The sequence below is a fragment of the Castor canadensis genome, chromosome 1 (assembly GCF_047511655.1).
Source record: "Castor canadensis chromosome 1, mCasCan1.hap1v2, whole genome shotgun sequence".
Taxonomy (NCBI): Eukaryota; Metazoa; Chordata; class Mammalia; order Rodentia; family Castoridae; genus Castor; species Castor canadensis.
Genome location: NC_133386.1, coordinates 38,867,538 through 38,892,837, shown reverse-complemented (window position 1 = coordinate 38,892,837; position 25,300 = coordinate 38,867,538). Strand labels below are relative to the sequence as shown.

The 25,300-nt window shown below is 34.6% G+C and overlaps 1 protein-coding gene across 4 annotated transcripts in view; it reads left to right on the top strand.

The window, feature by feature from the left end:
• Nkain2 (sodium/potassium transporting ATPase interacting 2) overlaps positions 1–25,300 on the top strand; it is a 976,459-nt gene that overhangs the window by 819,971 nt on the left and 131,188 nt on the right. The window contains exon 5 of one of the 4 annotated variants that reach the window (XM_074075282.1): positions 15,964–16,940. The exons of the other annotated variants lie outside the window; for them this stretch is intronic. Coding sequence (XP_073931383.1) covers positions 15,964–15,978 — 15 coding nt within the window. The 3' untranslated portion in view covers positions 15,979–16,940. Of the gene's footprint in view, positions 1–15,963; positions 16,941–25,300 lie in introns of those variants that run through there. 4 annotated transcript variants of the gene reach the window in all.

Below are 25,300 nucleotides of genomic sequence, written 5' to 3'. Positions count from 1 at the left end.
AGTCTGTTCTGTGGATGCATCTTTTTTGTATTTGTGCTTATAAATTCTTAATCATTAGAGTTTGTCAGTTGCTCATATCAAGAGTTCATATTCACTTACTCCCTTGGTGTATGTCTTTAGCACTGCAGGCTCTCTGGAGCTGCCATAAATTATCCAGCTTTCTTTTATTCTCAGTGACCCCCAGGCATCTGGAGTATTCTGAGTCCCATCCATACTCCAAGACAGGCAAGATGGAAGCCAACCCTTTGGGAAGAACTCCCAAAAAACCTGAGTATCAGACACATACTCCAGTGCTTTCCTCCCTAGGGAGAAGCTGAGAGTTGGAAGTTTTCTCTCACTCATTCTGTCCTGGGCCAGAGGGAAGCACTGTGGAGATTAAGTAGGTACCACTCCAAAGCTTCCAGCTAATAGATGAGATCAAATCCTGTAAGCCAGGAGACTAAGTTGTTTTCAGTGGCCCTTTCTTACCAGTGCTGAGATTCAGACACTACAAAAGCTAGTCTTCTTGAATAGCCTTCCAAAAAGTCTAAATATTGTATAGAAGTTTTAGTTTCATTTTCCTTCCCCAAGAGAATGAAAGAGCTGGGAGTTTTGCCCCATAATCAAACTTTACTGCACATTGCTTTGATTAAAAGGGGGAGTCTATGATGAATGATTGCCAGGAATTTTCCTACTGGCTTTGATGTACCTAGATTTGTGTTCACCTGAGGAGCAAATGTCTTTTAACTGCTTCTAGATTTCTCACGATGGGAATTATTCCATGCATTATTTTTGAGTAATTGTATTCATGGTAGCAGGAAGACCTGAGACTTAAAATTTCACTTTCTTGGTGATGTCATTCCCTTTAATTCATTGGACTTTATATGTGAGAATGAAATAAGATTAAAAAGAAAGTATTTGATTGTTTCAAATAATAAGTAATCAGTAAATATTAGTAGGATCTTTCTATGTAGCCCAGGGTGAACTCAAACTCAAGATCCTCCTGCTCCAGCTTCCTGAGTACTGAGATTACACTAATGTACCACCATGAACAATTACTACTGTTTCTCCTTCTCCTTCTCCTCTACCTCCTCCTCTACTTCTCTCCTCCTTCTCCTCTTCCTCTTCCTCCTCCACTTCCTCCTCCTCCTCCTCCTCCTCCACTTTCTCCTCCTCCACTTCCTCCTCCTCATCCTCCTCCTCTTCTTCTTCTTCTTCTTCTTCTTCTTCTTCTTCTTCTTCTTCTTCTTCTTCTTCTTCTTCTTCTTCTTCTTTTTTCTTCTTTCTTCTTTTCTTCTTTCTTCTTTTTCCTCCAGAAAGTATACTCTCACCTACTCACTGTATCTGGGTCTTCTGATCCCAGGTCCCACAGAACAGGAAACTCTTTTTAGTAAGCAATTTATTTCTTCCTAGTAAACAGTATATTTAGTCTCCATTTCCCCAAAGATCTCTACAAGTTATGTCTACTAGTTTACATTTGCTGCTTTGGCTTTAAAATCCTATTTTGTTCCTTGTACTTGAAACTTTCTATTCTTTCCTTTTACACTCATATGACTTGGGGGACTTTCTGTATATGTTCCATTCACCACATTAATGATGCTATATATTTTCATGATTTATTAAACAGAATAAATCGGATATAATACAATCTTTGTTTTAAAAATTGTTTTTAAGGCCAGGGATGGTGGTACATGACTATAATCCCAGCAGTTGGGAGGCTAAGTCAGGAGGATCATGAATTCTAGGCCAGCCTGGGCCACATAATGAAACTGTGTCTCAAAAAATATTGTTTTCAAGTCATACAGAAACATAGAGACCATTAGGTATAGAACTAACATTTGTCACTTGTCTCTTGCCACTGGAGAAAATAACTGCACAGTTGCAAGTTTCTCCATCTGTATAGTGAGCATTATATTCCACATCAAACAACTGAAGTTTATAAAACTACTTTAATCACATTGTAATAGTATTTATAATAAATAATATTTTTACATAGATTTAAGGATTAGTTCAAAATTTTTAAGTAGACTTACTAAGCAAATAATAGGCTATATAGTAGAACTTCAATAAATATATGCTATGTAATAAGTCATTTTGAAACATGACAGTACTTTTAAGACTCACTGGAAATGTGTTTGAATATTCCTCTTGAATTACATGGCCATAATAGAGACTTTTGTGCTCTTACATATACTATTTGTATTTTTGTTGTTCTTTAATTGTAAGTTGATCATTAATTACCTTTTGTCATTGTACTTATGCCTGACTCACTAGATCAAAATTGTCCTTTTTCTTTGGCTCCAGTTTCTGTATGTTTCCCAGTTCTATTCAATGGACAGAAAAACTGAGATAGTTGTAATTATAAGATAATAAGAAGAAAATAATCATAATTCACTTTGAATCACAAACTGAGGTGCTCAGAGTATTTTTGCACATTTCCTAACTTGTGACTATAGTTTAATTAAATGCCTTGGTTAAAAAGCAATTTTCAAGTAGGTGAAATGTTACTCTATGTATACAAGTAAAACCCTAACATTTTCACATTTCTCTATTACATATCTATAAAAAAATCTCATTTTGTAGACCCATCTCAATTTGGTGACTGAGACTTGGTTTAGGACTGATCCTATTTACAGTCCTACATCCTTTCCTAAGCCTTGTATTAGGAAGCCATACACAATTTTATTAATACTTTAAGAAATATTAGTTCTATTAATATAATTATTTATTTTAAGGCCAACTATAAAACAATAGAAATTTGTTCTAACATCCTTTCTATCACCCACTAAGAATATCATCTTCCTTGAAATAAATCAAACCATCTGTTTTCCACTTCATTAGAGGCAAAAGGTTATTTTTTTTTAAAAAATGCAACTACAAGGTAGGTGCAATGGCTCACACATGTAATCCTATCTATTTGGAAGGTAGAGATCTGGAGAATCATGGTTTCCAAGGCCAGTCCAGTAAAAAAGTGAGCAAGATCCCATTTCAACCATGGTGGTACACACATGTGATTCTAGCTACACAGTAGGCATAAATAAGAGGGACAAGGTCCCAGGCTGGTCCAAACAAAAGCGAGACCTATCTGAAAATAACCTAAAGCAAAAAGGGCTAGAGATGTGGCTCAAGTGGTAGAGCAAAGCATAAGGCCTTGAGTTCAAACCAAGTACCACAGTACCACAAAGTGAAAAAAAAAACCACAAATAGAGTGTAGACTATATATTGCTCAAATCTTCTAGTGAAAAATAGTTTGATGCCTTGTGCTACTGTACAGTTAATATAGCTACTTAATTGTTATTTTCAGATAAATATCTTTGTGTTCTACAACTTATGTTTGCCATTGTTTTCAGACAGGGTAATTTTTAATTGTTGTACCATTCTGTTACTTTGCTTATTGCCAAAATACATTCATAATATATGTTTTCTGCTGCTCTAGATACAAATGAAGAGTGGAGATGGAGATAAATGAGTTTGTAAAATGAATGTTTGGAAAGTTTGTAAGTGGATATCACTTAGAATCCCACTGCTTTCCTTTTCATGTGAAAAAAACTTCCATGTTTGTGGTAATTCTATGCTTCTAACCACCCTTGCCTATAAACAGGTGAGAAACCAGAAATAGAAATGAAGGTGTGAGAGATCATTTAAATTCAGAACTGATGTCTCAAGCCCTAGTGAAGCACACATAGACAGCAGAAGAAGAAACAATTAAAGAGAAGAGCAGAGGGAGGAAAATGGCACAGGAAAGGCCAGAGAAATGTAGGGAAAACATAAAGAGCAAATACTGGGAAAGAGTGCAAAAATGCATATTTTTTATAGAGGCTAAGAATTTACTTTAAGTTTCAAAAGCATTTATGTACATACGTTAGTCCAAGCTTCTCATTTAGGAATAAAAATTAAGAGTGACACACTCACCCGAAACGACGAGCAGATTCAGGGGACATGTTATAAAATGGCTAACCACTAAAGAGGCAGAAAGTTACGACTGGAGAAACACCACATTTTAATGACCAGTATCCAGTGCAGGAAGGAGGACATTGCAAGCATAAGTTAGAAAACTTCAAAAGGCTATTTGAAAGAGATGCTGACACTATGTACTTGAAAGTGATCACAGTACTAATCCATTAAAACATTCATAATGTATGAAAGGGTCAAAATATTTGACTAAGGGCATAAACATTAAAAAATCTTTTATTAGCTGAAATTTTAACTTTCAGATTTTGTGACATGATGCACTTGCAGGAGAGGCCGGTACAGTGTAAGAACTCACAACCATAGCATGTCATTATGTCCACTCAATATTAAATCTAAAGTTATATTGAAGAATTGAAAAATTGTATAAGCAAAATTGTATTTAAAGTCACTTCAGTCCAGAGGTAAAAATACTCCCAATACTTGTGATAAAATAGAAACAAAATTTGCTAAACTTGATAATTTTTTCTACTCGGTGGTGTTTCAGAACAGTATAAATCAATGATTTCTATTATTAAGATTGACATATTCCAGTCAAAATCATGATCAGATCTCATCAGAGAATTATAAACTCTACAAAGCATTGCTTTTTATTTTTTTTTTTCTGAGCAATTAATGAAATCTCCCCAAGCCATGCACAGAAGGCCCAGCTGAGAGGATTGCCTGCTTGCTTTACTCAGGTCCCGCACTTGATACATCAAAGCACATCTGCTGAGGAAGCAGCTCCCACAGAGCCATCCTGTCATGCTTCCAACGTTGTGGGCGGTGAGAAGTTTTGACGCTGCAGCCAGCATATGTCATGATAAATTTTCAACTCTCTAAGTAAAGAGAATACACACTGTTCTCAGATCAAGATTAGGCTTGATTTCCCACCCACCTTCTCGCTCAAACACATTTTGGAACAAACATAAGTAAATACTTGACAGGTGAAATATTACCTGTGCCATTCACTGAAACAAAATGTGGAAAGTGTTAATTCACTACTGCAATAACATTCCATTAGCAGAAAAGAGGATCACAGATTCAGGTTCCTTTTAATGTAGCCACGGAGAACAGAAATTTCTGTTCTGTGGGAGACAAGATAGGTCATGTGGATGCACTGGGGACTTCTTAACGAGACTTTATACCCCTGTGTGTTGCCAGTTTTCTGTGTTTATATAAATAATCTCTGGAAAAATCTGAATCCCTTTGCTATTTTTGTACTGACCACATGTCAATATCTCCTCCACTTAGAGACAGTGCTTTTCTTGCATGGAGTTTACTGAAATAAGGAGTTTGGTTATGCACCTACCAAGTACATTCCATGTGAGAAGCTCAGAGAGATTGGAACTCATGTAGAGGACAACATTCTAGAAGACTGGAGCAGTTTATCACATATTCCAGCCTCTTTAGAGGGTGCTTGACCAGTGTGCAAGCACCAGATTTCACACACACACACATACACACACACACAGTCACTATGTCACTATGTAGAGAAACTTGGGACTTGGTTGTAAATGGTGAAACCCATACAGTTCTGGCTGTTCTACATGTGATTTGAGGAGCTTTGTTTCAAGTTGTGGTTCCATGCAATCACTGCATGTTTTTTTAAAGAAATTTTTTTTTTGTAGCTGAATCTCCATATAAGAAACCATTAGTTTTCAAAATCATAACAACACACAAACCAGTATATATAGGGTGAGCATTTTAAAGAATTGTTTTCTTTTCTTCTCTTGAGGATTCAACTAAAGATTTGTCTTCTTAGGGAAATAAAAATGGGATTTACATATGAATGAAGTTTCAGGTATTTACAGATTCCACAAAATTTGTTGCACCTGCAATCTGATATCTTCCAAAGACTTAAGGAAATAGCTTTGTGGCTATTTGAAATTTTGTGTTTGCATGAATCTGTTTTAAAGATTTTACATTTTTAAGGTAGAAGAGCAGTCAGCAATCTATTGATTTGCAGTGGAGAGTCTTGATCATGAGTTTGTCAAAAGGTAGTCTCTCCACTGGCAACATCAACAGCACAAGGGATCTTGCTAAAAATGCAAATCCTTAGGCCTCACCTCAGATTCCTATCAGGAACCATGTGATGCTGCCCTGCAATCATTTTAAATAACTCCTCCAGATAATTCTGACACAAACAAGTTTGATATCCATTTCCTTAGCAAAGTAAAGTGTTAGTAATCATTCTCTACCGTTTATTATTTCTCTACCATTATTCTTTCACAAGACAAAAGTGAATAGAGAAAAACCTCAAAACACATAACCAACTCATCAAAAAGAATTTAGAATGAATATCCAAGGTTAATCATTGCAATGGATTTCTTCTAGCCAAGGATATAAAAACATAAGTTACTTAGTATGACACAAGGTTCTTCAGTTTCCCATCTGTGTCTCGAGTCTCATGCATTAGTTCAACCATTTAGCCAGTCAGTCACTTAAATGTTATCTATTGAGGGTCTGCTTTATTATTTGGACACTAAATAAGTAAATAGTGATAAACAATTTTATCCAACCATCACAACCCCACAGCACCTAATGTACAGCTCCATGTGTCCAATTTCCTGCCCTCTGGTAATTCTGAAACCTGAACATGGTTTTTCTTTTTATAAACCATGATCTCTCTTCTCTCTCTTGTTTCTTCATCAGAAAGACTCTTCTCATCTTATAAGATCTAGCTCAAATAGATCAAAGCTTACCTGACTTACTCTGGACACTTACAGATATAAATTCATAATATTATTTTTGCACTAATCACATAATATTACATCTGTTTACACACTTAAAATCTACTAGGTTGGGGCTTCTAAAGATCAGAGACTGGCAAATTAAGTAACAAGGTAGGTATTTGAGATATTTCTCATATGTTACACATATAAGTAAACTTATAGCAGGTTACTATAGATAGCTAAGCAGCCTAAAACATTCTACTGGTTTTAGATGCTGTAGAAAAGTGAACAATTTGAAAATTAAAAGAGACACCAAATAACTGCAAATAGTATTAAAAGATACATGCAATTGCTTAATGCCATGGTTCTGGTCTATTTGTCTTTGTTTAAAACTGAACACTAAATATTCTCAGCCATATTGTATAGGATATCATTTGCAAGAAGTTAAAGCAAATATCTGCACATAACACAAGCTTTAAACTTTGGCCTCTGAAGGAAATCTTAGAGATTTTTTTTTTCTGATAAGTGCACTTAGGAAACTGAGGTCCATCAAAGTGAGATACTTCAACAAAAGCTATCTTTTCCTCTCCACTAGCCAAAATAAGGAAAACAAACCTTAAATATACATAATATTAAGAGCTATTAAATTCTTGACCAATGAAAGTAGAAAGTGGTATATGATTCTTGATTACACATTGATTTTTAGACTCTGCAAAGGAGCTCAATATTCACATTGATTGCATGTCAACTTCAGAAATCCTATTTGGATCTGGCTTCCTGAGGAATTCATAAAAGAAAAGTTAACTTAGGACCCAAATTATCCTGTAATCATTATATCATATCTTTTTATGGAGGGATCTACTAGAAGTCTGAGCTTTGTAATATAACAGAATTGAATGCAAATCACACCTTTGACATTTACCAGCTCTGTGTATTTGTTTAATAATTGAGTATCTTCTAACCTTAGAAAGAGGACAACAACAAAGAATTTGGAGATTTCAAAGTGAATATGTATAAAAGGATTATCTCTGTGACTAGTACAAGATATTAAGGCACAAAGAAAAAATTCTTATATCGACTATATTATGAAATCTTATCTTGAGAACTCTTTAAGTCAAATTAGAGCTTAAAAAAAAACCATGAGAGATATTCTAATATAACTCTCTCATTTTGCAAATAAAACAAATTGAGACTCATGGAGGCAAAATATCTTGACTACTAAAATTCAATTGTTTTCATTAAGCTAGGAACTTTTTCACCATACCTCAGTGTCTATAATAGTCACTTGTTGCTACTGCATTTATCCATCTTTCTATTTCTATAAGAAAGAATTTTTGACCCAGCTTAGCTGAATACTCTGCTTCAGTATTTTTCACAAGATGATAATCAAGATGGGGCAGGGCCATGGTCTCAGCCAAGGCTTAGCTGGGAAAGAATTCAAATCCAAGTTCACTGAGGTTGTTGCCAGAATTCAATTCTGTGTGGATGTAGAATTGAGAACTTCAGTTTCTTGCTGGCTACCAGTTGTCTTTCTCAGCTCCTAGAGGCAACCTGTGCTCATTGGTCTTGTGAGTTTCCTAACATAGGCCTCCCACAACATGATAAGGGAGAAACCCTGAAAGATAGGCTTTACAATCTTGTACAGGTGATCATGTACATGTATTCATATGGATACCGTTCCTTTTGGTGTATTCTGTTGTTTAGAAGCAAGTAATGCGATCAAACTAAATACCTCTATGGACTTTACATTTACAGTTTCTACTGTTTTTAAATTTAAATGTATCTTTTTGACCCATGCTTTTTGTTGATTCTCCCAGTCCTGATTTTTTTTTTTTTTTAGTTATTACTTTACTTTTTAGAGTAGTTTAACATTCACAGCAAAATTGAAACCCCTTTCTCCCTTATCAACATCCTTATATAAGTAGCAAATTTGTTACAATTGAGGAACCTACATTAACACTTCATTATCACCCAAATTCCATAGTGTACATTAGGGTTCACTCTTGGTGTTGAACATGCTATAGACATTTTTTTCTTTCATGGTACTGGGGCTTGAACTCAGGACCTATACCTTGAGTCACTCCACCAGCCCTTTTTTTGTGTGTATGATGGATTTTTTTTTCAAAATAGAGTCTCACAAACTATTTGCCCAGGCTGGATTCGATCCGTGATCCTCCTGATCTCTGCCTCCTGAGTAGCGAAGATTACAGGCATGAGCCATCAGTGCCCGGCAAAGACATGTATCTACAATGATAGCATCATACATAGTATACATAGTATTTTACTATCATAAAATTCTTTGTGCTTCTCCTATTCATTCTTTGTTAACCCCTAGCAATAACTCATGTTTTTGTTGTCTCCATGGCTTTATGTTTTGCACATTTTCAGATAGTTGGAATCATAAGCAATGTGGTCTTTTTAGACTGGCTTCTTTCACTTAGTGATATATGTTTAAATTTCTACCATGTCTTTTCATAGCTTGATAGTTCAGTTCTTTTTAGCAGGAAATAGTATTCCATTATCTGAATGTACTACAGTTTATTTATCCATTTACTATTAAAAGACAACTTGGTCACTTATGAATAAAGCTTATTTAAACACCCATGTACAAGTTATGTAGACTGACATAAGTTTCTGATTAAACTGGGAAATACCAAGGAGCTCAATTGTTGGGTTATATATTAAAAGTATGCATAGTTTTGTAGGACACTGCAAAAGTGTCTTCCAAAGTGGCTATATCATTTTTCATTTATACCAGCAATGAATGAGAGTCTTGTTTCTCCACATCCTTGCCAGCATTTGATGTGTTCATTGCTCTGGATTTGGGTCATTGCAAAAACATCTATAGTGGTATTTCACTGTTGTTTTAACATGCATTTTCTAGAAGACAAATGATGTTGAGCTTCTTCTCATATTCTCAAGTGCCATGTGTGTATCTTCTATGATAAGGGATCTGCTAATGTCTTTGGCCCATATTTTTACCAGATGGTTTTCTTTTTCCTGACATACAAGATTTTTCTATATTGTGGAGAAAAAAATATTTTATCAGATATATCTTTTGCAAATATTTTCACACAAACTGAGGTTTACCTTTTTAGTCTATTAATACAGTCTTATGCAGAGCCAAAAGTCATGGCTCAGGCCTTTAGTGTCATATCTACAAACTCATCACTAAACCCAAGGTCATCTAGATTTTCTCCTATGTCATCTTCTAGAAGTTTTGTAGTTTTGAATTTTAAATTTAGGTTGGTGATCTGTTTTGGTTAATGTTTGTGAAGGGTACAAGGTCTACATCTAGATTAAATTCATTTTGCATGTGGATGCCCTGGTGTTCTAACACCATTTGTTGAAAGACTATCTTCTGTCTAATGTATTGGCTTTGCTCCTTTGCCAAAAATCTGTTGAGTATATTTATGTGAATCTATTTTAAGACTCTATTCTGTTCCATTGATCTATTTGTTCAGTCTTTCACTTATAACACACTGTCTTGATTAATGTAGCATTGCAGTAAATGCTTAAAGCAGATAGTGTCAGTCTTCTAACTTTGTTCTTTCTTTTCAATATTGTATTGCTTATCCTGGTTCTTTTGTCTCCTGGGATCAATTTTTGAATCAGTTTGTCATTATCTACAAAATAACTTGCTGAAACTTTGAGGTTGTGATGAATCTATAGATCAAACCAAGAAGAACCAACATTTTGAAAATATTGACGCTGGATGTCCATGAATATGGTATATCTCTCCTTTTATTTAGTTGTTTAATTTCTCTTAAAGATCTTGAACATACTTAGATTTATTTCTATGTACTTTATTTATTGTGTTAATATAAATGACACTGTGTTTACATTTCACTTGTTAATTGGTGATATTTAGGGAAGTAATTGATCTGTTTAACCTTATATTCTGAAAAGTTGATATAATTGCTATGAGTTCCAGGAGGTTGTTTTTTTTTTTTTTAATTTGTTGCTGCTGTTGATTCTTTCAGATTTCTGCAATTGTGTCATCTAAAATGAAGAAAGTTTTATTTCTTCTGAATCACTATACCTTTTTTTGTCCTTTTTTGTTATTATTGCATTATTTAGGACTTCTGTTAAAATGCTGAAAAGGAAGGCTGGGGGGATGGCTCATGTGGAAGTGATCCTTCCTAGCAAGCATGAGTTTAAACTCCAGTACTGTCAAAAAAAAATGTGCTTCACTTGGGAGGTATGAGGATAGGTAAGACACCCAAAAAACTAGATAGCATTTGTTGCCCTCAATGCAGAGAAACTAATGCAGATACTTTAAAGTGACAGAGGCCAGTAAGAGAAGGGAACAAGGAACTAGAGAAAAGGTTAGTTCTAGAAGAATTAATTTAGAAGGTAACACACATGCACAGGAAAGCAATGCACGTCAACTCCCTGTATAGCCATCCTTATCTAAAGTAGCAAAACCCCTTGGTCTTTCCTATTATTGCTTATTCTCTCTCTTCAACAAAATTAGAGATAAGGGCAAAATTGTTTCTGCCTGGTAGCAAGGGGGTAGGGGGGAAAGGGAGGGGGCGGGGGGTAAAGGAGAAGGCAGGGGGAAAGGGGGAGAAATGACCCAAACATTGTATGCACATATAAATAAAAGAAAAAAAAATGTGCTTACTAAAATATTGAAAAGGAGTTCTAAGAAGGGAAATCTTGTTCCTGAGCTTAGTGAGAAATCTTTTAATTTCTTACCAGTAGATATGATTAGTTAGCTGTAGGTTTTTGTAGAAATTTCTTTATCAAGCTGAAGAATTCCTTTCTATTACTAATTTACTGCCCCAGGCTTTTAAACCTTAGAGAATTTGTTTGATTTGATTTTATTATGCCTGTTCTTATTAAAGTTGGTCCCTTCCTACTTTTTCCTTTGTGATACATCTCAGGTTGAGTCTTCCTGTTGCCCCATTGTTCTCTCATTATATGTCACCTGAGTAGTATAATAGCTTTCTCCTCAATTGTACTCAATCCACTCTGATCAATACATTAAAATCATGCTTTTCCAAATAAATTTTGAGTTGTCATATAGCTTTATTTTGCCTGTCATATGAGAATCAAATATTTAAGACTCAATACCCTTTCACTCCAATCTTCTCTTCCAACTTTTCCCTGTGCCTTGAGTATATGAAATGGAAAGAAGGAAGGAAGGAAGAAATAAAGAATGCAGGGACGGCAGCAATTTAAGAAGTATCATTTTAGATTTCTGTTTAAACTTAACCCCCTCCCCATGGTTTCCAAATTACTCTGTAGGAAACATTCCTTTTATTCCAAGCATGGTATTAGAGTTGTCTTTGCCTGTGTATTTTCTTATGGCATATTCAGACTGTTCAAAACTCCTGGATCACTTCTACCAAGAGGTCTTTTTAAATTGCCCCTTCATCTCTTTTGACCAGATGGTGATCTCTGCTCTAATCACTACACTCCTGGACCACTTGAACTTAATTTCCTTTTAACCTCACTGCTCTCACATCTATTTCCTTTCCAATCAGTACAAAATACTGCTGCCAAAACCAGCTTTCTTGTCTGCCAGTCCTCAAACTGTGTTTACTCCCTGTCACTACTATATAAAATTCAAATTCCTTACAATCGATTTTCTGGCTCTAAGATGAGTACCTTTACTGGAGTTCAGGCAAACCAAGGTCTACATCCCATTATGTTGTCTCCACTTTTGCACTGTATTGTCAAGTTATGTAGCCACTGGTTCCCACATCATTTCACAACTTTGCATTTTTTTTCTTCTGAATTATCGGAGTTTTCTTTCATTTATTTCACTTCAGGAAGTCTACTCTGACCAAATAAGAATGGGGGAAGTCATACACCCAGTATTATCATTAGGAAAATTTGACCTAGTTGATTTTTCCATGCCAAAATTATCACCTCATTGGTACCAGATAAGGCCCTCCATCATGCCATCTGTCCTAAACATCAAACTTGCACAGCCAAGAAATGAACAATGAAACAAATGTAACAAATTCAAGTGTACTTTATTATATAAGGTTTTTATCTAATGTGGTTATTTAAGGAATCACATCATTTTCTTCTGTGTCTGGTATACTGTGATTACTCCATAATCATAAAATGATTGAAGTGTAATTAGTTATATGTTAGTACTTAAAGATACAGGATAAAGGTTCAGCAAAGTGATATTTGGTTAAAATTGAGTATTCATCAATCTTTTTATAGAGGGGTAGTTACAAAATGTATTGCCATATTTGTTAATGCATTTTGCTATTTTTTGAAATACTGGCTTAAATGATAACTTGTAAGTTTTAATTCACCAATATATCAGAGAAGTAATACTCCATTGCTATCTTTATAAAAACTATTTTCATGAGGGGCAAAAGTAGGGTAAAAATAATTTTTTCACTATCTCAGATCTTTATATAAATGACTTCTGGGTTTGTAGATGATATAATAGTCATTAAGTCAAAGTTTTCTCATAAAGGAACTATTTGCCTCCCTCCATATCATGGTCTAAAAATAACTATAAAGTAATGTGAGGTAAGTAGACATGAAATAGAATAACTTTTTGAAAAATAACTATTTTTCATATAGACACTAAGAGGTTTATTATGAAGTAGACTATTGTGACCTCACATGTCAATCATTTTATATGAAAAAGTCAGTTATGTGGTACAGAATCCAGTATTAACACAAAATAGTCTGTGTTTGATGTGGGAAACATTTTTATGGTTTTGAATGCCCAGCCAAACAGATGTCTGAGCATTTAGTATGCTCAAATACTAATGCTGTTTGAGCATAATTTTGTGTGTTCCCCATCACAATACAGGTGTTGAGGAACCCTGATCTAACTGTGTACTTTACACTCAGCTTCTTTCATTCTTAGAAAAGCATCCATTTGGAGGTGTGCTAAGGACAACATCTTTTTTTCTAGGCAGGTGCTCTACCACTTGAGCCAGTCTGCCACTAATGTCTTTTAGTATAATGAATGTTTTGACCTCAGGAGTCTATTCTAAGTCGAAAAGATGCAAGTTAACTAAGTATTAAAGGTGCTAGATGGTATTTTAGACATAAAGTCAGCTGCTGGAAATTTAAGTAAGGAACACTTACTTAAGGACAGAATGCAGGTAAAATACTCCTGGGTGAAACTAAAAGAATGAAGAGGAGTTATCCAGTGTTGTAGGTGAATGGGAAAAAGAAAGACCATGTGCTTTAGGAAGCAAATGTCAGACATTTGTGAAGTTTGAGCCAAGGGGATCATGCAAGGAAAAGCCACTGAGGTCCAGAATGCTGAACATTATATCCCCAGTAATTTATATACTTCATATCTAAGTACCCACAAAGAAAGCACACTCAGAGAATCCATGGGGACCAGGGGTAGAAAATCAAAGCCCCTAATATGCATCTGTTTCAGCCCTACCTACTTGCCTGCAAAATGCAAGAAAAATTAATGTCCATTTTTAAGACAATTCAAAAAATACCATTGTTATAAAATCACTAACCCAATTAATTACCTTAAAACATTTATGTACTCCATTCTCTTAAGTATTTTAGGCATTTGTTTAAAAGTATGTATGTCTGCCTACATGGATATTTAATATAGGGTATGTAATTAAAGAGGTATATGTGTATATATATCTTTACTGTGCATTATCTTTAGCAAAACACAATGGAATATTCTGCACCTTGTTCATGATTCTGCTGTGCTGCCTGGCACATATGGTGAGTAGGAAGAGTAGCTGAGACTTACTCATGCAATCATTGTAATGAAACCATCACAATCAGGCACTCTGCAAAACAGTATGCAATTCTTCTGTCCATTAAATGCATCCCCATCCCTTTTAACTCTCCATAATTTGCATAGGCAGTGTTATTTACCAATTGGAATAGTCAGCAGTAAATTAGCACCAGCTGATTACAAGACTTTTGCCCAGTGAACTTTATGTTCCCCCATTGAATCCGTTTATTGTTGCTGTTCCTGCTTTGGAACATGACTTCCCTAGAAAGCATTTCTTCATTCAGTCTCTGTGCTGGAAACAGACAACAGCTTGAAGCCAGCAGCTGCTCTTGAACAAAGCAGGTAGAGAAGCAAGAGGCTCTGAATCCATAACAATTAGTATATCATAACATAATTACAGCAAATCTCCAGAGTGACCTGTGCACATTCAGTGCCATATGGTTATTTTTGGTGCTGGAAACGTGTAATCAGGAACCATAGTTTAATCTACCACTTTCCACTGTATTCCTGCTGGCATGAAATTGATTTTTTATCCAGAAAATTAACATGAATATTTACTGACAGAAGTTAAAACTGTATTTGTACAGTCAGCTAAGTATGTCAGTATATTTAGTAAAATATTTAAATTTTGTTTTACCTAAAAATTTATGAATATGTGAATAGAAGTTTTTGTTTCTTTTGTTGTGTAGCTCTTGGAGTTTTTGTCTGTTTAGGTTGTTGTTGCTATTTCAACTCTAGTAATACTTTTATAACTCTAGTACTACATTTCTTTTCAACGTCCTCTTCTTCCTCTTTCTGTTTTTTAATTGGATGGTGTTTTTTCAGTGGTACATAGAATGATTGTTCTATGTTTCTCATGATTTGACTTTGACCAGTTAATAGGATTTACTGCTGCTGTAAGTGTACTTAAAAAAACAGACAGATTTTCAACACGGACAATACTCTGAGGTCCGTCAGGGATTGATAAACTCCTGTCCCTGCCTTTGCCTCAGACAATAATTTAGGCTACAGACAATTTATATGCAAACATGTATGTCAAAGAGGTGGATCAGTCTACAACCTCAGTTTTCTAAATTTCTAAGGGCTTTCTGGGGGCCAGTCTGTTCTTATCAGGACAGTAGAAGGAGTTTCAGAATAATATAAAATTTTATCACTCTCTTTCAAATATTTTTAATGAAATCCCCTTATGAGTTTGATTTCTGAGAGCTTTAAAATAATTAAGTACTGACTGTTCATTTACAAATTGCAGCAGTCCCATCTTAGTAACAGTGGGCTGAATAAGCAAAACTTAGACTATGTGTGACCTAAGCTAAGAGTCCTTCAGGATGCAGGGAAATCTGCCTTGTGATGTGATAAGGCATTTATTTGCAGAGGACTATGTTGAATGAAAACAAAAACTTAAGCCAGATATGGTGGTCACACCTATACTCTCAGTTACTTGGGAGAGGAAGAAAGAGGATCACGAATTTGGGGCCAAACCAGGCAAAAGGTAGCAAGATCCTGCCTCAAAAACAAAATTTGAAAAAGAAAAAGGGCTAGGGGTGTATCTCAAATGGCAGAGCACTTTCATAGCAAGCATGAGGCCTTGGGTTCAATCCCAATACCCCCCCAAAATTAATTAATTAAAAAAACACTAAACAACAACTCTCTTCATTTTAGTGTAATTTTAAATGAAAAAGAAATGGCAAACTGATGCAGTGGAAGGAATCAAAGAACGGAGGCCACAAACAAACTGACTTTGCTTCAGAAGGTTCTGCCTGACAGAAGCCACCTTCAAGGACCTGTGATTTACGGGATTAGCAGTATGCCTCCAGGTTTTCTATCTTCTGTGTAGAATGAAGGTATTCCTCCCCTCTGCTTTATATTCTTATATAGCAGGATTTCTGGTGCCAGCATCCTAACAAACCAAATAAGCCCCTCATAGCAAAAATAAATAGTAACTCCATGCCACCTTCAGAAGTAAAATTGCTGAAACCTCAACAACTGTAGGTTGCTTCTTGAGAATAATAGTCAGCAGACACATTGCGTCATGTGCTTATTTGTATATTAGAACAAATACATATAAGAGGACCTATGGTATGCAAGAAAATAACTAACAGGAGCCATATAGGTCCAGAAGATTGAAGACAAGTAATTTAGTGAACTTTTTCACTAAATTAGGCCACTATGACTTGTTTGTCACATTTATGAATGTTGGTTTTGCACAATTGGGATTCAGTAAGTGCCTCAATCAACAAAGAATGCAAAAAGAAACAGAACCTTTTCTATTGACTCCTCCATGACCCTCACTGAATTATTTTCATGTTGCCTGTGTTACCTCCATTATGAACTAGAAATTGTAGTATTAATAGGATTTCTCACAAGGTTTTCTTAAGTCTTAAAAAAATTTTTTTTAATTAAAGTGCTGTACAATTGCTAAAAATCTAAAAGTCAGAACATGTAACCTGAGCTTCTGAGAATACCTAGGTCTTAAAGTGACCTCAACAAATCAACTGGATTTTCAGAATGTGAAAGTGACAAATATGACAAAAAACTGTGGCAGAATGAAATGTAGAGATCAGAAGAAAAAATTTTTTAAAATCTCTTTTGTTGAAAACACAGTTAGTGTTCCTGCTTAATCCTTGGTTAGTTATTCCATAGATTTTAATATAGTGGATCAGTGCCCAAGTTCTAACTTAGACTCTGGGTTTTTAATTTATAATTTGCTTCACCATATAAAATATCTGTTACTTTTTTGTATTATAGTTATAAATACACTTAAATGTGCCCTTATCATACAAAAACTCTCCAAAATGATAAACATTTTGACAATTTAATACACATTTTACATAAATCATGATTACATAAACTTCAGCAGAAACTAATGTGGATTTGAATCCCACAAGATAAATGTAGTTCATAGACTTTTGTTCTTTATTTGTAGCACTTAATGCTAACTTTTCCAACACATATTATTTCTGCTTTGAATTTTTAAATTTTGTTGTTCAAAATGAATAGTAATGTTTGTATCATATACTTAAAGAGATCATAAAAGATGTTTCCTAAACCACTTCATCAAGGAAGAACTCAGACTTTCATGTAGTTCTGCCCTTAAAACTCCTATCTCTCACCTACTGGCACTGCATAGACTTTCCACCCATTGTGCAGCTGGTCTAGTTAAATGAGCCAGCAACCATTTGTGTCCAATCCTGCACTCAGAAGTCTTAGTTTGGGGGGTTGTTCTATCAATGACATGATTGAAAGTATACATGTGACAGGACAGGTGATGATACATGGAGTAGTGTACAGAGACAGATGGATAAAAACTGTCATAATTGTAGTTTTAGTTGATTATAATTTTCATGGGCTCCAGGTGATTTCGATTTTATTTTTTTACAACATTACTCATCTCACAAACTCCCAGTGGACCCTGAAAAAGAACAGAAAGATGCATTCTAGTTTTTGTCTTGGCCAGTTTGCAGTGTGAGCACTTTGGGGAGTTGTACAATGAAAAAGCAATTAGCTTCTTGAGTCTGGGGTGCCATTTAGAATATCTAAGTTACTGTGCTTCATCACAAAATTGACCTTTTTAATTTTTTATGTTGGAAATATCCACTAAAAGTGTTCACATAAAAAAAAGTGCAGCTCCTGGGAAAATATGAAAGGCTTGAAAAGGAGTCATGAAATGCTGTGGTGCCCTGAAGGAAAGCTCAAATCAGCTCCACTTGAATATAATAAATACCATGTCATGAAATAGCCTGTGCTTAATTTTTAAATAATTGCTATCATTAAGTAACAAAACAATGACATAGCAACACTAGTTCTGCTTAAGAAGTAGGCAGACAGCATATCTTAGATTTACAGCCAACTTACAATCTTGCAGGATAATTGCTTTGCTCTCTAGAAAAGAGGTCCTTTTCTCATTACCTCGGACTGTCATTCCTATGCCATAATCATCTTAATGTGACCGTAATTTATGCACTGTATTTTTCAAAGTTGTATCAGATTTGCCATTTTAATTTCCCTGTCCAATTCCAATGTTTCAGTAGAAAAAAATTGTCATTGTCAATAGAAAAAAAGGAACAGAAAGCTATTCCGGAATAGGAGAATTGCCACAGAAGGTCATCATACACATTTGCGTAGTCTATACTGCTGTCACTACCAGTAATAAAATGGAATGTTTTCTAGAAGGTTGTAGGGATTGGTACAGGATAAAGGTTGAAAGTTAAATTATTTTCTAGTCTAAGCAACTGTATTATAAACAGTAGGACCTTGAACAAATGATTTAATCTTTCATTGTTTGAGCTTCCCTATCTATAAAATGGGTATACACTCTAGTTAGTCATGTTTATATATCTACCTCAAAACTCAGTGGCTTAAAGCTTCAATTTATTAATTATCTCTCATCACTTGAGCATTTTAACAAAGCTCAGCTACATGTTTCTGGTTTGGGAGCACAGTCAGATAATGGCTGGGCCTGAGGCTGAAGTCATCTAGACTAGCTATCCAAGATGGGTCACTACCATGGGATGTATGAAATGCACCTGTTCCTGGGATGTGACCGGAATGTGTCCTCTCCATATATCCTGGGCTTCTCATAAAATGACAACTCAGTTTGGAGTGGGAAACCATTCCAGAAGCGTCTTCGTAGAAACCTAGTGGGAAGTTGTAAAGCTACTATGGCACAGTCTTGGAAGTCACAGCCTCAGGGGATAAGGAATTAAACTCTATGTCTTGATGAGGGTAGCTTCAAGATCACATTACAGAAGAACAGGTGAAATGGGAAATGTAATCGCAATCACACTTGGAAAATAAAATCTGCCATAGGCCAATGCTTATAGTATCTACTTCTCAGGATTTAGTCATACTACATGAATATTAACAACCCATCTTGGACACTCAACAGATCTCAACTACTAATCTTGTACCCCATGGTCTGGGGTATTTTGCACTATGTCCTGATCACTTTATGTTTGCTGCTACTTGTAACTGTGTTCATTATTTTTAATGTTTTGAAATTAGCATTTTCGACCTGTACCTCCTCTTGCAGATAAGGAAAAGAAATATTTACTTATTTTTTCAGATTTGAGTGGATATTTAATTATTTTCTCTGTTCATATTCTTTATAGTTCATAAGTTGTAGAAATTTATCCTCTTAAAAAAGTTAACCATTAACTGCATATTCTTGAGTCCCCATTTGCTTCCTCTGCACTCTTTCCTTAGTACTTCACTGTCTTTACCTTTGAAGACTACTTAATGACGTGGAATGTCTCATCTGAAATTCATTGATTTAGTACTTTATAAAATTTTAGCTAGGTGATGAAAAAGTAATCATATTTTGAAAACTTTGAACACCTCCCATGCCAAAACATAGTATTTTTGTCTTAAACTTTATATTGCTTGAAAAATAATTCAATTTATTTTTAAAAACACTAATATTTGTGCTTGGCATGAATGGCTTGAACCCATAATCATAGCTAGTTGGGAGGCAGAGATCAAAGCCAACCCAAGGCAAAAGGGGAGGCAGTCTCATCATTAGCTGGGTGTGGTGGCAGGCAACAATCATCCCAACTACTGCAGGAAACATAAAATAGGTGAAAAGTGAGACACTATCCCCAAAATAACCAGAGCAAAAAGGACCAGAAGCATGGCCCAAACAGTAGTGTGTGTGCCTGCATATGAAACACAATCCCCTAAGTTCAAACTCCAGTATTGCCCAAAAAAACCAACCAAACAAAAAAAGCATTCTTATAACCAAAACCTTTGCACAAAAAACTAACAATGCTGATAAAGGGCAATTTTATCAATATTAATCTATAAACAAATGAAGGGAAAATTGTCTTTTTTTCTTCTGCTGTGCTAGTTAAATAATATTTGGAATCTAGCAGAATTCTTTGCTCAAAACCAATGCTAAAAGAAGGATGTAAAGATAATTCATTATATATTTTTAATTTCACATTTTGATGACTTCTAACACAACCTCATTACTAATATTCAGACTAAGCTATTTCTACTCTTTAAGTGAGTGAATCCAATTATTCTACAGAGGAGCATTATGTGAATTAGATGAAAAATCAGGCAAAATCATGGAAGTCACAAGAGAAAATAAACCATGCATTAAATATTTTAATAGGATCTCACCAAGATGTGGGAAAGAACATTTAAAAATGCACTTCTCTCCGAATTGATTAGTATTACTTCCATTCACTCAGAATCTCCTTAATAAAAGCCCAAGGTGTTGAATTATATCAGCAACTCTGCCAAAAGCAAGAGATTCATCACAGCTGAGAAGTTAATTACAGTCAAGGGGTGAAGGACACTCTACCTTAAACACAGTCCAGCCACTTGTAAGTGCCAGATACTTGCTTCAGGGTTCAGTTTGCAAGTGGATAGTATTACTCCATTTTTACCAGCTTCTTCATAGGTGAGCTAATAGTTAACGTAAATGATAGAACCCATCACTGCCCAAAGAGATGAAAATGAGTTCCAAAAAAATGACTACAAGCCAACACAATGATATTTACCTAGAGGCTGACTTAAAGTCATTTAAAGTAAGTAAAACATAAAATCTGTAACAGAAATTAAACTAAGAGATGAAAATGCACCTAAAACAAACGAGGTGTCCTAGCATGAAAACTCATTGTCTAACCTCAGACAACAGAAGTTAAGCTGCTTTCATTGGATTCCAAGAGAAAGAAATTACTAGCCTACTGTCTCTCTGCAGCAATTGTTTGTTTCCTGATTCATACATAGTGAAATTACAACATTTTATAATAATGCTTTAGGATTTTAAACTTCTGGAAACCAAATTCTGTAAAGCTTTCAAACTAAGCTTTTTGTAAAATACTTTATTTTCTCATACAGTACAATCATCTAAGGATCTAGAGAAGAAAACAAGTCCAGAGTTAATTAATATATATATGCACTGAAGCACGTACATTTAAAAATTTGAGCTATTGGCTGGGCATACAGCTCAATAGTGGAGCACTTGCCTATCATGTGTGAGGTCATGTATTTAACAACATGCATCACAATTTAAAAAGAAAGGCTACTTTTCTTCCTCTTCCTTTCTCCGTCTCCCTCTTTCTCTCTCTTTTGTTTATTGGTTATATTTTAGCTTTTATGTTTTTGTGTGCTGAGGAGCAAACCCAGGGCCTTGTTTGTACGTGGTAGGTAAGCACTCTGAGCTACATTCCCAGCCCTCATTTTCTTTTTGTACAGTTTTATCTTTTCTTTTCATTGCTTGATGGTTTCTGGATTTTTAAAATTTTTTTAGCTTTTTTATTTTGTCTCGTTTATTTGTTCGTTTGTGTTGGTGACTCTAGGGTTTGAACTCAGGACTTCAAGCTTGCAAAGCAGGTACTCTACTGCTGAAGTTATACCTCCAGCCCATTTTTCTTTGGTTATTTTGGAGACAGGATCTCTTTCTGGCATTGAACTGTGATCTTCCCTTTCTCAGCCTCCCAAGTAAGATTATAGGTGTGAGCCACTGGCCCCCAACTTCTGTTTTAATATTATAAGAAAGGATAAAAAATTGAGTGATCTTATAAAGACTTTCTCATGGAAAATGCAATGGCAATGATTTCCTTTTAGCTACTGACCTCAAACATCTGTCTATATGAGTTTTTACATATTGCTGAAAATATTGAGATTATGTGTATATTTTTATGATTTGTTACCCATGAACTAAAATTTTGATATTGCTTTATAAAAATTAAACATTACAACATTATACAATCAAAAAGTAATCTGGAACATAACTAACTGAAAAAAGCAGAGAAGCACATGTATGTAATTAGTTAACTGGAATCTACTATCTGTGATTGATTTAATATCAGTTTCTCAGAGGAAATAGAGACATGACAATAGATACAAACAAAATTCTCATTTATAATCAATAGTTGCATACATACACTTATATACATTGCTCTTCTTGTATCATTTAGTCTTATTTCTTATATTAAAAATTTAAATACTTTTATTACTGACAACAAATGGATTAAGAAAATGTGGTATTTATACACAATGGAATTTTATTCAGCCACAGAGGAGAATGAAATTTTGTCATTTAGCAAGTTAATGCATGGAACTGGAGAACATCTTCTTAAGCGAAGTTAGCCAGGCTCAAAAGGCTAAAAATCACATGTTCTCCCTCATATGTGGATTATAGACCTAAAACAAATGCAGTAATTTTACTGGTCATGGGTCACACACTAAGGGAAGACCACACATGGGAGGGATAGGGAAAGGGAAGGAAACCTAAAACTTGAGTGTGGTTGATGAGCTCATTGTATAGAAGTGAATATAGTAATCTTAAACTGCCAGAAGAAGGTGACTAGGAAGTAGTGAAGAGGTCTGGTAGAGACGAACTAATGTGGGTTGTAATACACATGTGCATGGAAGCAACCCTAGGAGTCTCTCTGTATAACTATTTTTATCTAAAACTAGCTATGATTTTCTTCTTATCTCTTATGTTTTCTCTTCAACAAAATTGGAAAACAAGAGGGCAGAACCTATGCCCGGAAGCAGGGTGAGGGTGGGGCAAATAATGTATACACATGTAAGTAAATGTAAAAATGATAAAATAAAATTGAAAAGCAAGTAAAACAATTCAGCAATTTAAAAAAAAAGCAAAAACTCTATTGATAGATTTTCTTTAAAAAAGTCTGCCTTTGGACCATCTTTTCATTTCTTAAATAATCCAATTTGTAATTAGAGATAACCTTAAAATCTTATTTCTGGATTGTAGTTGTCAGAATTTTAATTAGTATCTAAAATTGAGATTCATAATTTTCAAATAAATGCAAATATATAAAATATTTAATAAGTATTTAAAATAAAGGTGTTATAATTGTCTGTGTATGCATTTTAGAATCAGAACAATGTAGTGTTTGTAAAGGGGATTAGAAATATTTCTATTGTTCTTCCCATATTGGTTGAGGTAGATGCTTTGGCATTATTTCTTTCTAAAAGGTTAAGGATAATTCAACTGTGAATAATCTGGGTTTAGTATGTTTTGGAAGGGTAGGTTTTTGACAACTTTCTCAATTTCTTCTATAGGTATTGGTTTATTTAGTTTTCTATGTCTATAATAATATATGTTTTGCTAATGAAATTATTTTATTCCAGCATTAAAATATTCAAGCAGAAAGGTTACAAAGTGTCCCTTTCAGCCACTTACTTTAGTCTTCACCTGTGTTTGTCGACCTTTACTTGGCTCTCATTTTCTATACTTGAGATTTTTTTTTCTTGATTTTCTAGATTAGTGTTCTTTTCTCTTTTAGTGTCCATTTATTACTTATATTGCTTTTTCAATTTTATAGTTTATATATTTTATTTTTAACAATCTTATCTGTATATTAGGACTAATTTTATTTTTTTTTAATTTGAAAGCTTATGTTATTTATTTATTATCCAGATATCTACATAATATTAAAGGTCATGGTTTTAGACCAACCTCTTTCACAAAATCCCACACAACACACCAGATCAGAATGGAGTCATTTATGTTAAGTGCTTTGTGATCAAACTGAACATTCAAACAGGCCAGTTTTCCTAAAACCTAGAAGATTCCAGGCATTATGAGTCAGCCAAATAAGGAAGTTCCTTCTGCAAGAAAAACAACTTTGAAATGACCAATCCACTTTCCATTTTCCTCAATTCTTTGCTGCCAACCTCCTTAGTTCAGTCCATTAGAACACCTGTTCTGTTTTATGGAGTGATGAACTTGATTCTAAAATTGCAAATAAAAACTTTTTAGATCCTTAAAAAAGTTTAAATACTTTTAAGAATTGCTTTTGCCCACCACTAGTTCTATCTACTATAAGAAGCAATCACGCAGTTCTTATATTATAGTATGATTTCATTGACCTATAGGATACAGACTATTTGAGAGATAAGATTATCTCTGTCCTGCCATCCCAGGTTGGACTGAGTGTTTATACTGACCCTGGAACTACATGGTTAGCCCACATACAAGAGATAATGGATATTCAAAGACCTTGGATACAATTTAAACAATTGATATGTTAAAAATATTTCTCCTTAAAGAAGAGTTTTAAATTGACTAACATTTAACTGACAGACACAAATAAATTCAAGTACTGCTTTATGTACATATTTGCCTATATATCAAATATACTTGGTGAAAATGACAATATATCAAACTCAGACACAGGAAGCATTCTGAAATGCATTACAATCCTTTCTGAATATTTAATATCCATTTTCTATATGGATAAATATATCATATTCTGAATTTCATGAAAATCTCACTCTTATAAATCATAGATATAAAAGTTCAACTTTTGCAATGTAACATATTTGTACTTAAAATGTACAAGGGCAAACAACACAAAGCCATTGGTGTTGATTTGAACGATGAGTAAGCATTGTGAATTGCGTTCCTGAATCTCCTATCTGACTAACAAGAAGAGCAGCCAGCAAATTCTTGCCAACATTGCTTTCATTTTCTTTCGCAATGGGGCTTCTTTAGATACATTACAGGGCTTAAGAAAACCTTCAGAAAAGGAAGATTTGTGGCCCAGAAAAGGTGGAGGAAGAGAAAGAAATAATCTCACGGTGCTTTTATCCAACTTCCATGTTCATCACAGTGCCCGCCCCTGCCTTGATGCTAGCGTTGTCCTCCTCCCATTAAGTCACTAAAGCTTATTAACCGTCTAGTTAATTTCAGAATGTAAAATTTCAAAAACCTAAGCTGACAGTGCAAATGCCCTTACATCAGTCACCATATCTCTGTGCCCTGATGACAGCCAGAATCTCTTTATTCATTAAAAATGCAAACGTGATATTGAGAAGACAGCGAATTGTTTGAATGCTAAGTGGGTAATTTTCCAAATCAAAAATATTTCTTAAATGTATGGCTTCATAAAGCTAAACTTGGCTCACTGCTTTACTCACATGATAACATTTTTATATTTGAAAATGAATTAAAAAATAAGCTCTGGATTTAGAAGTCATCTTGAGCTCATATACTGGATAGAGTAAATGTTGCGTG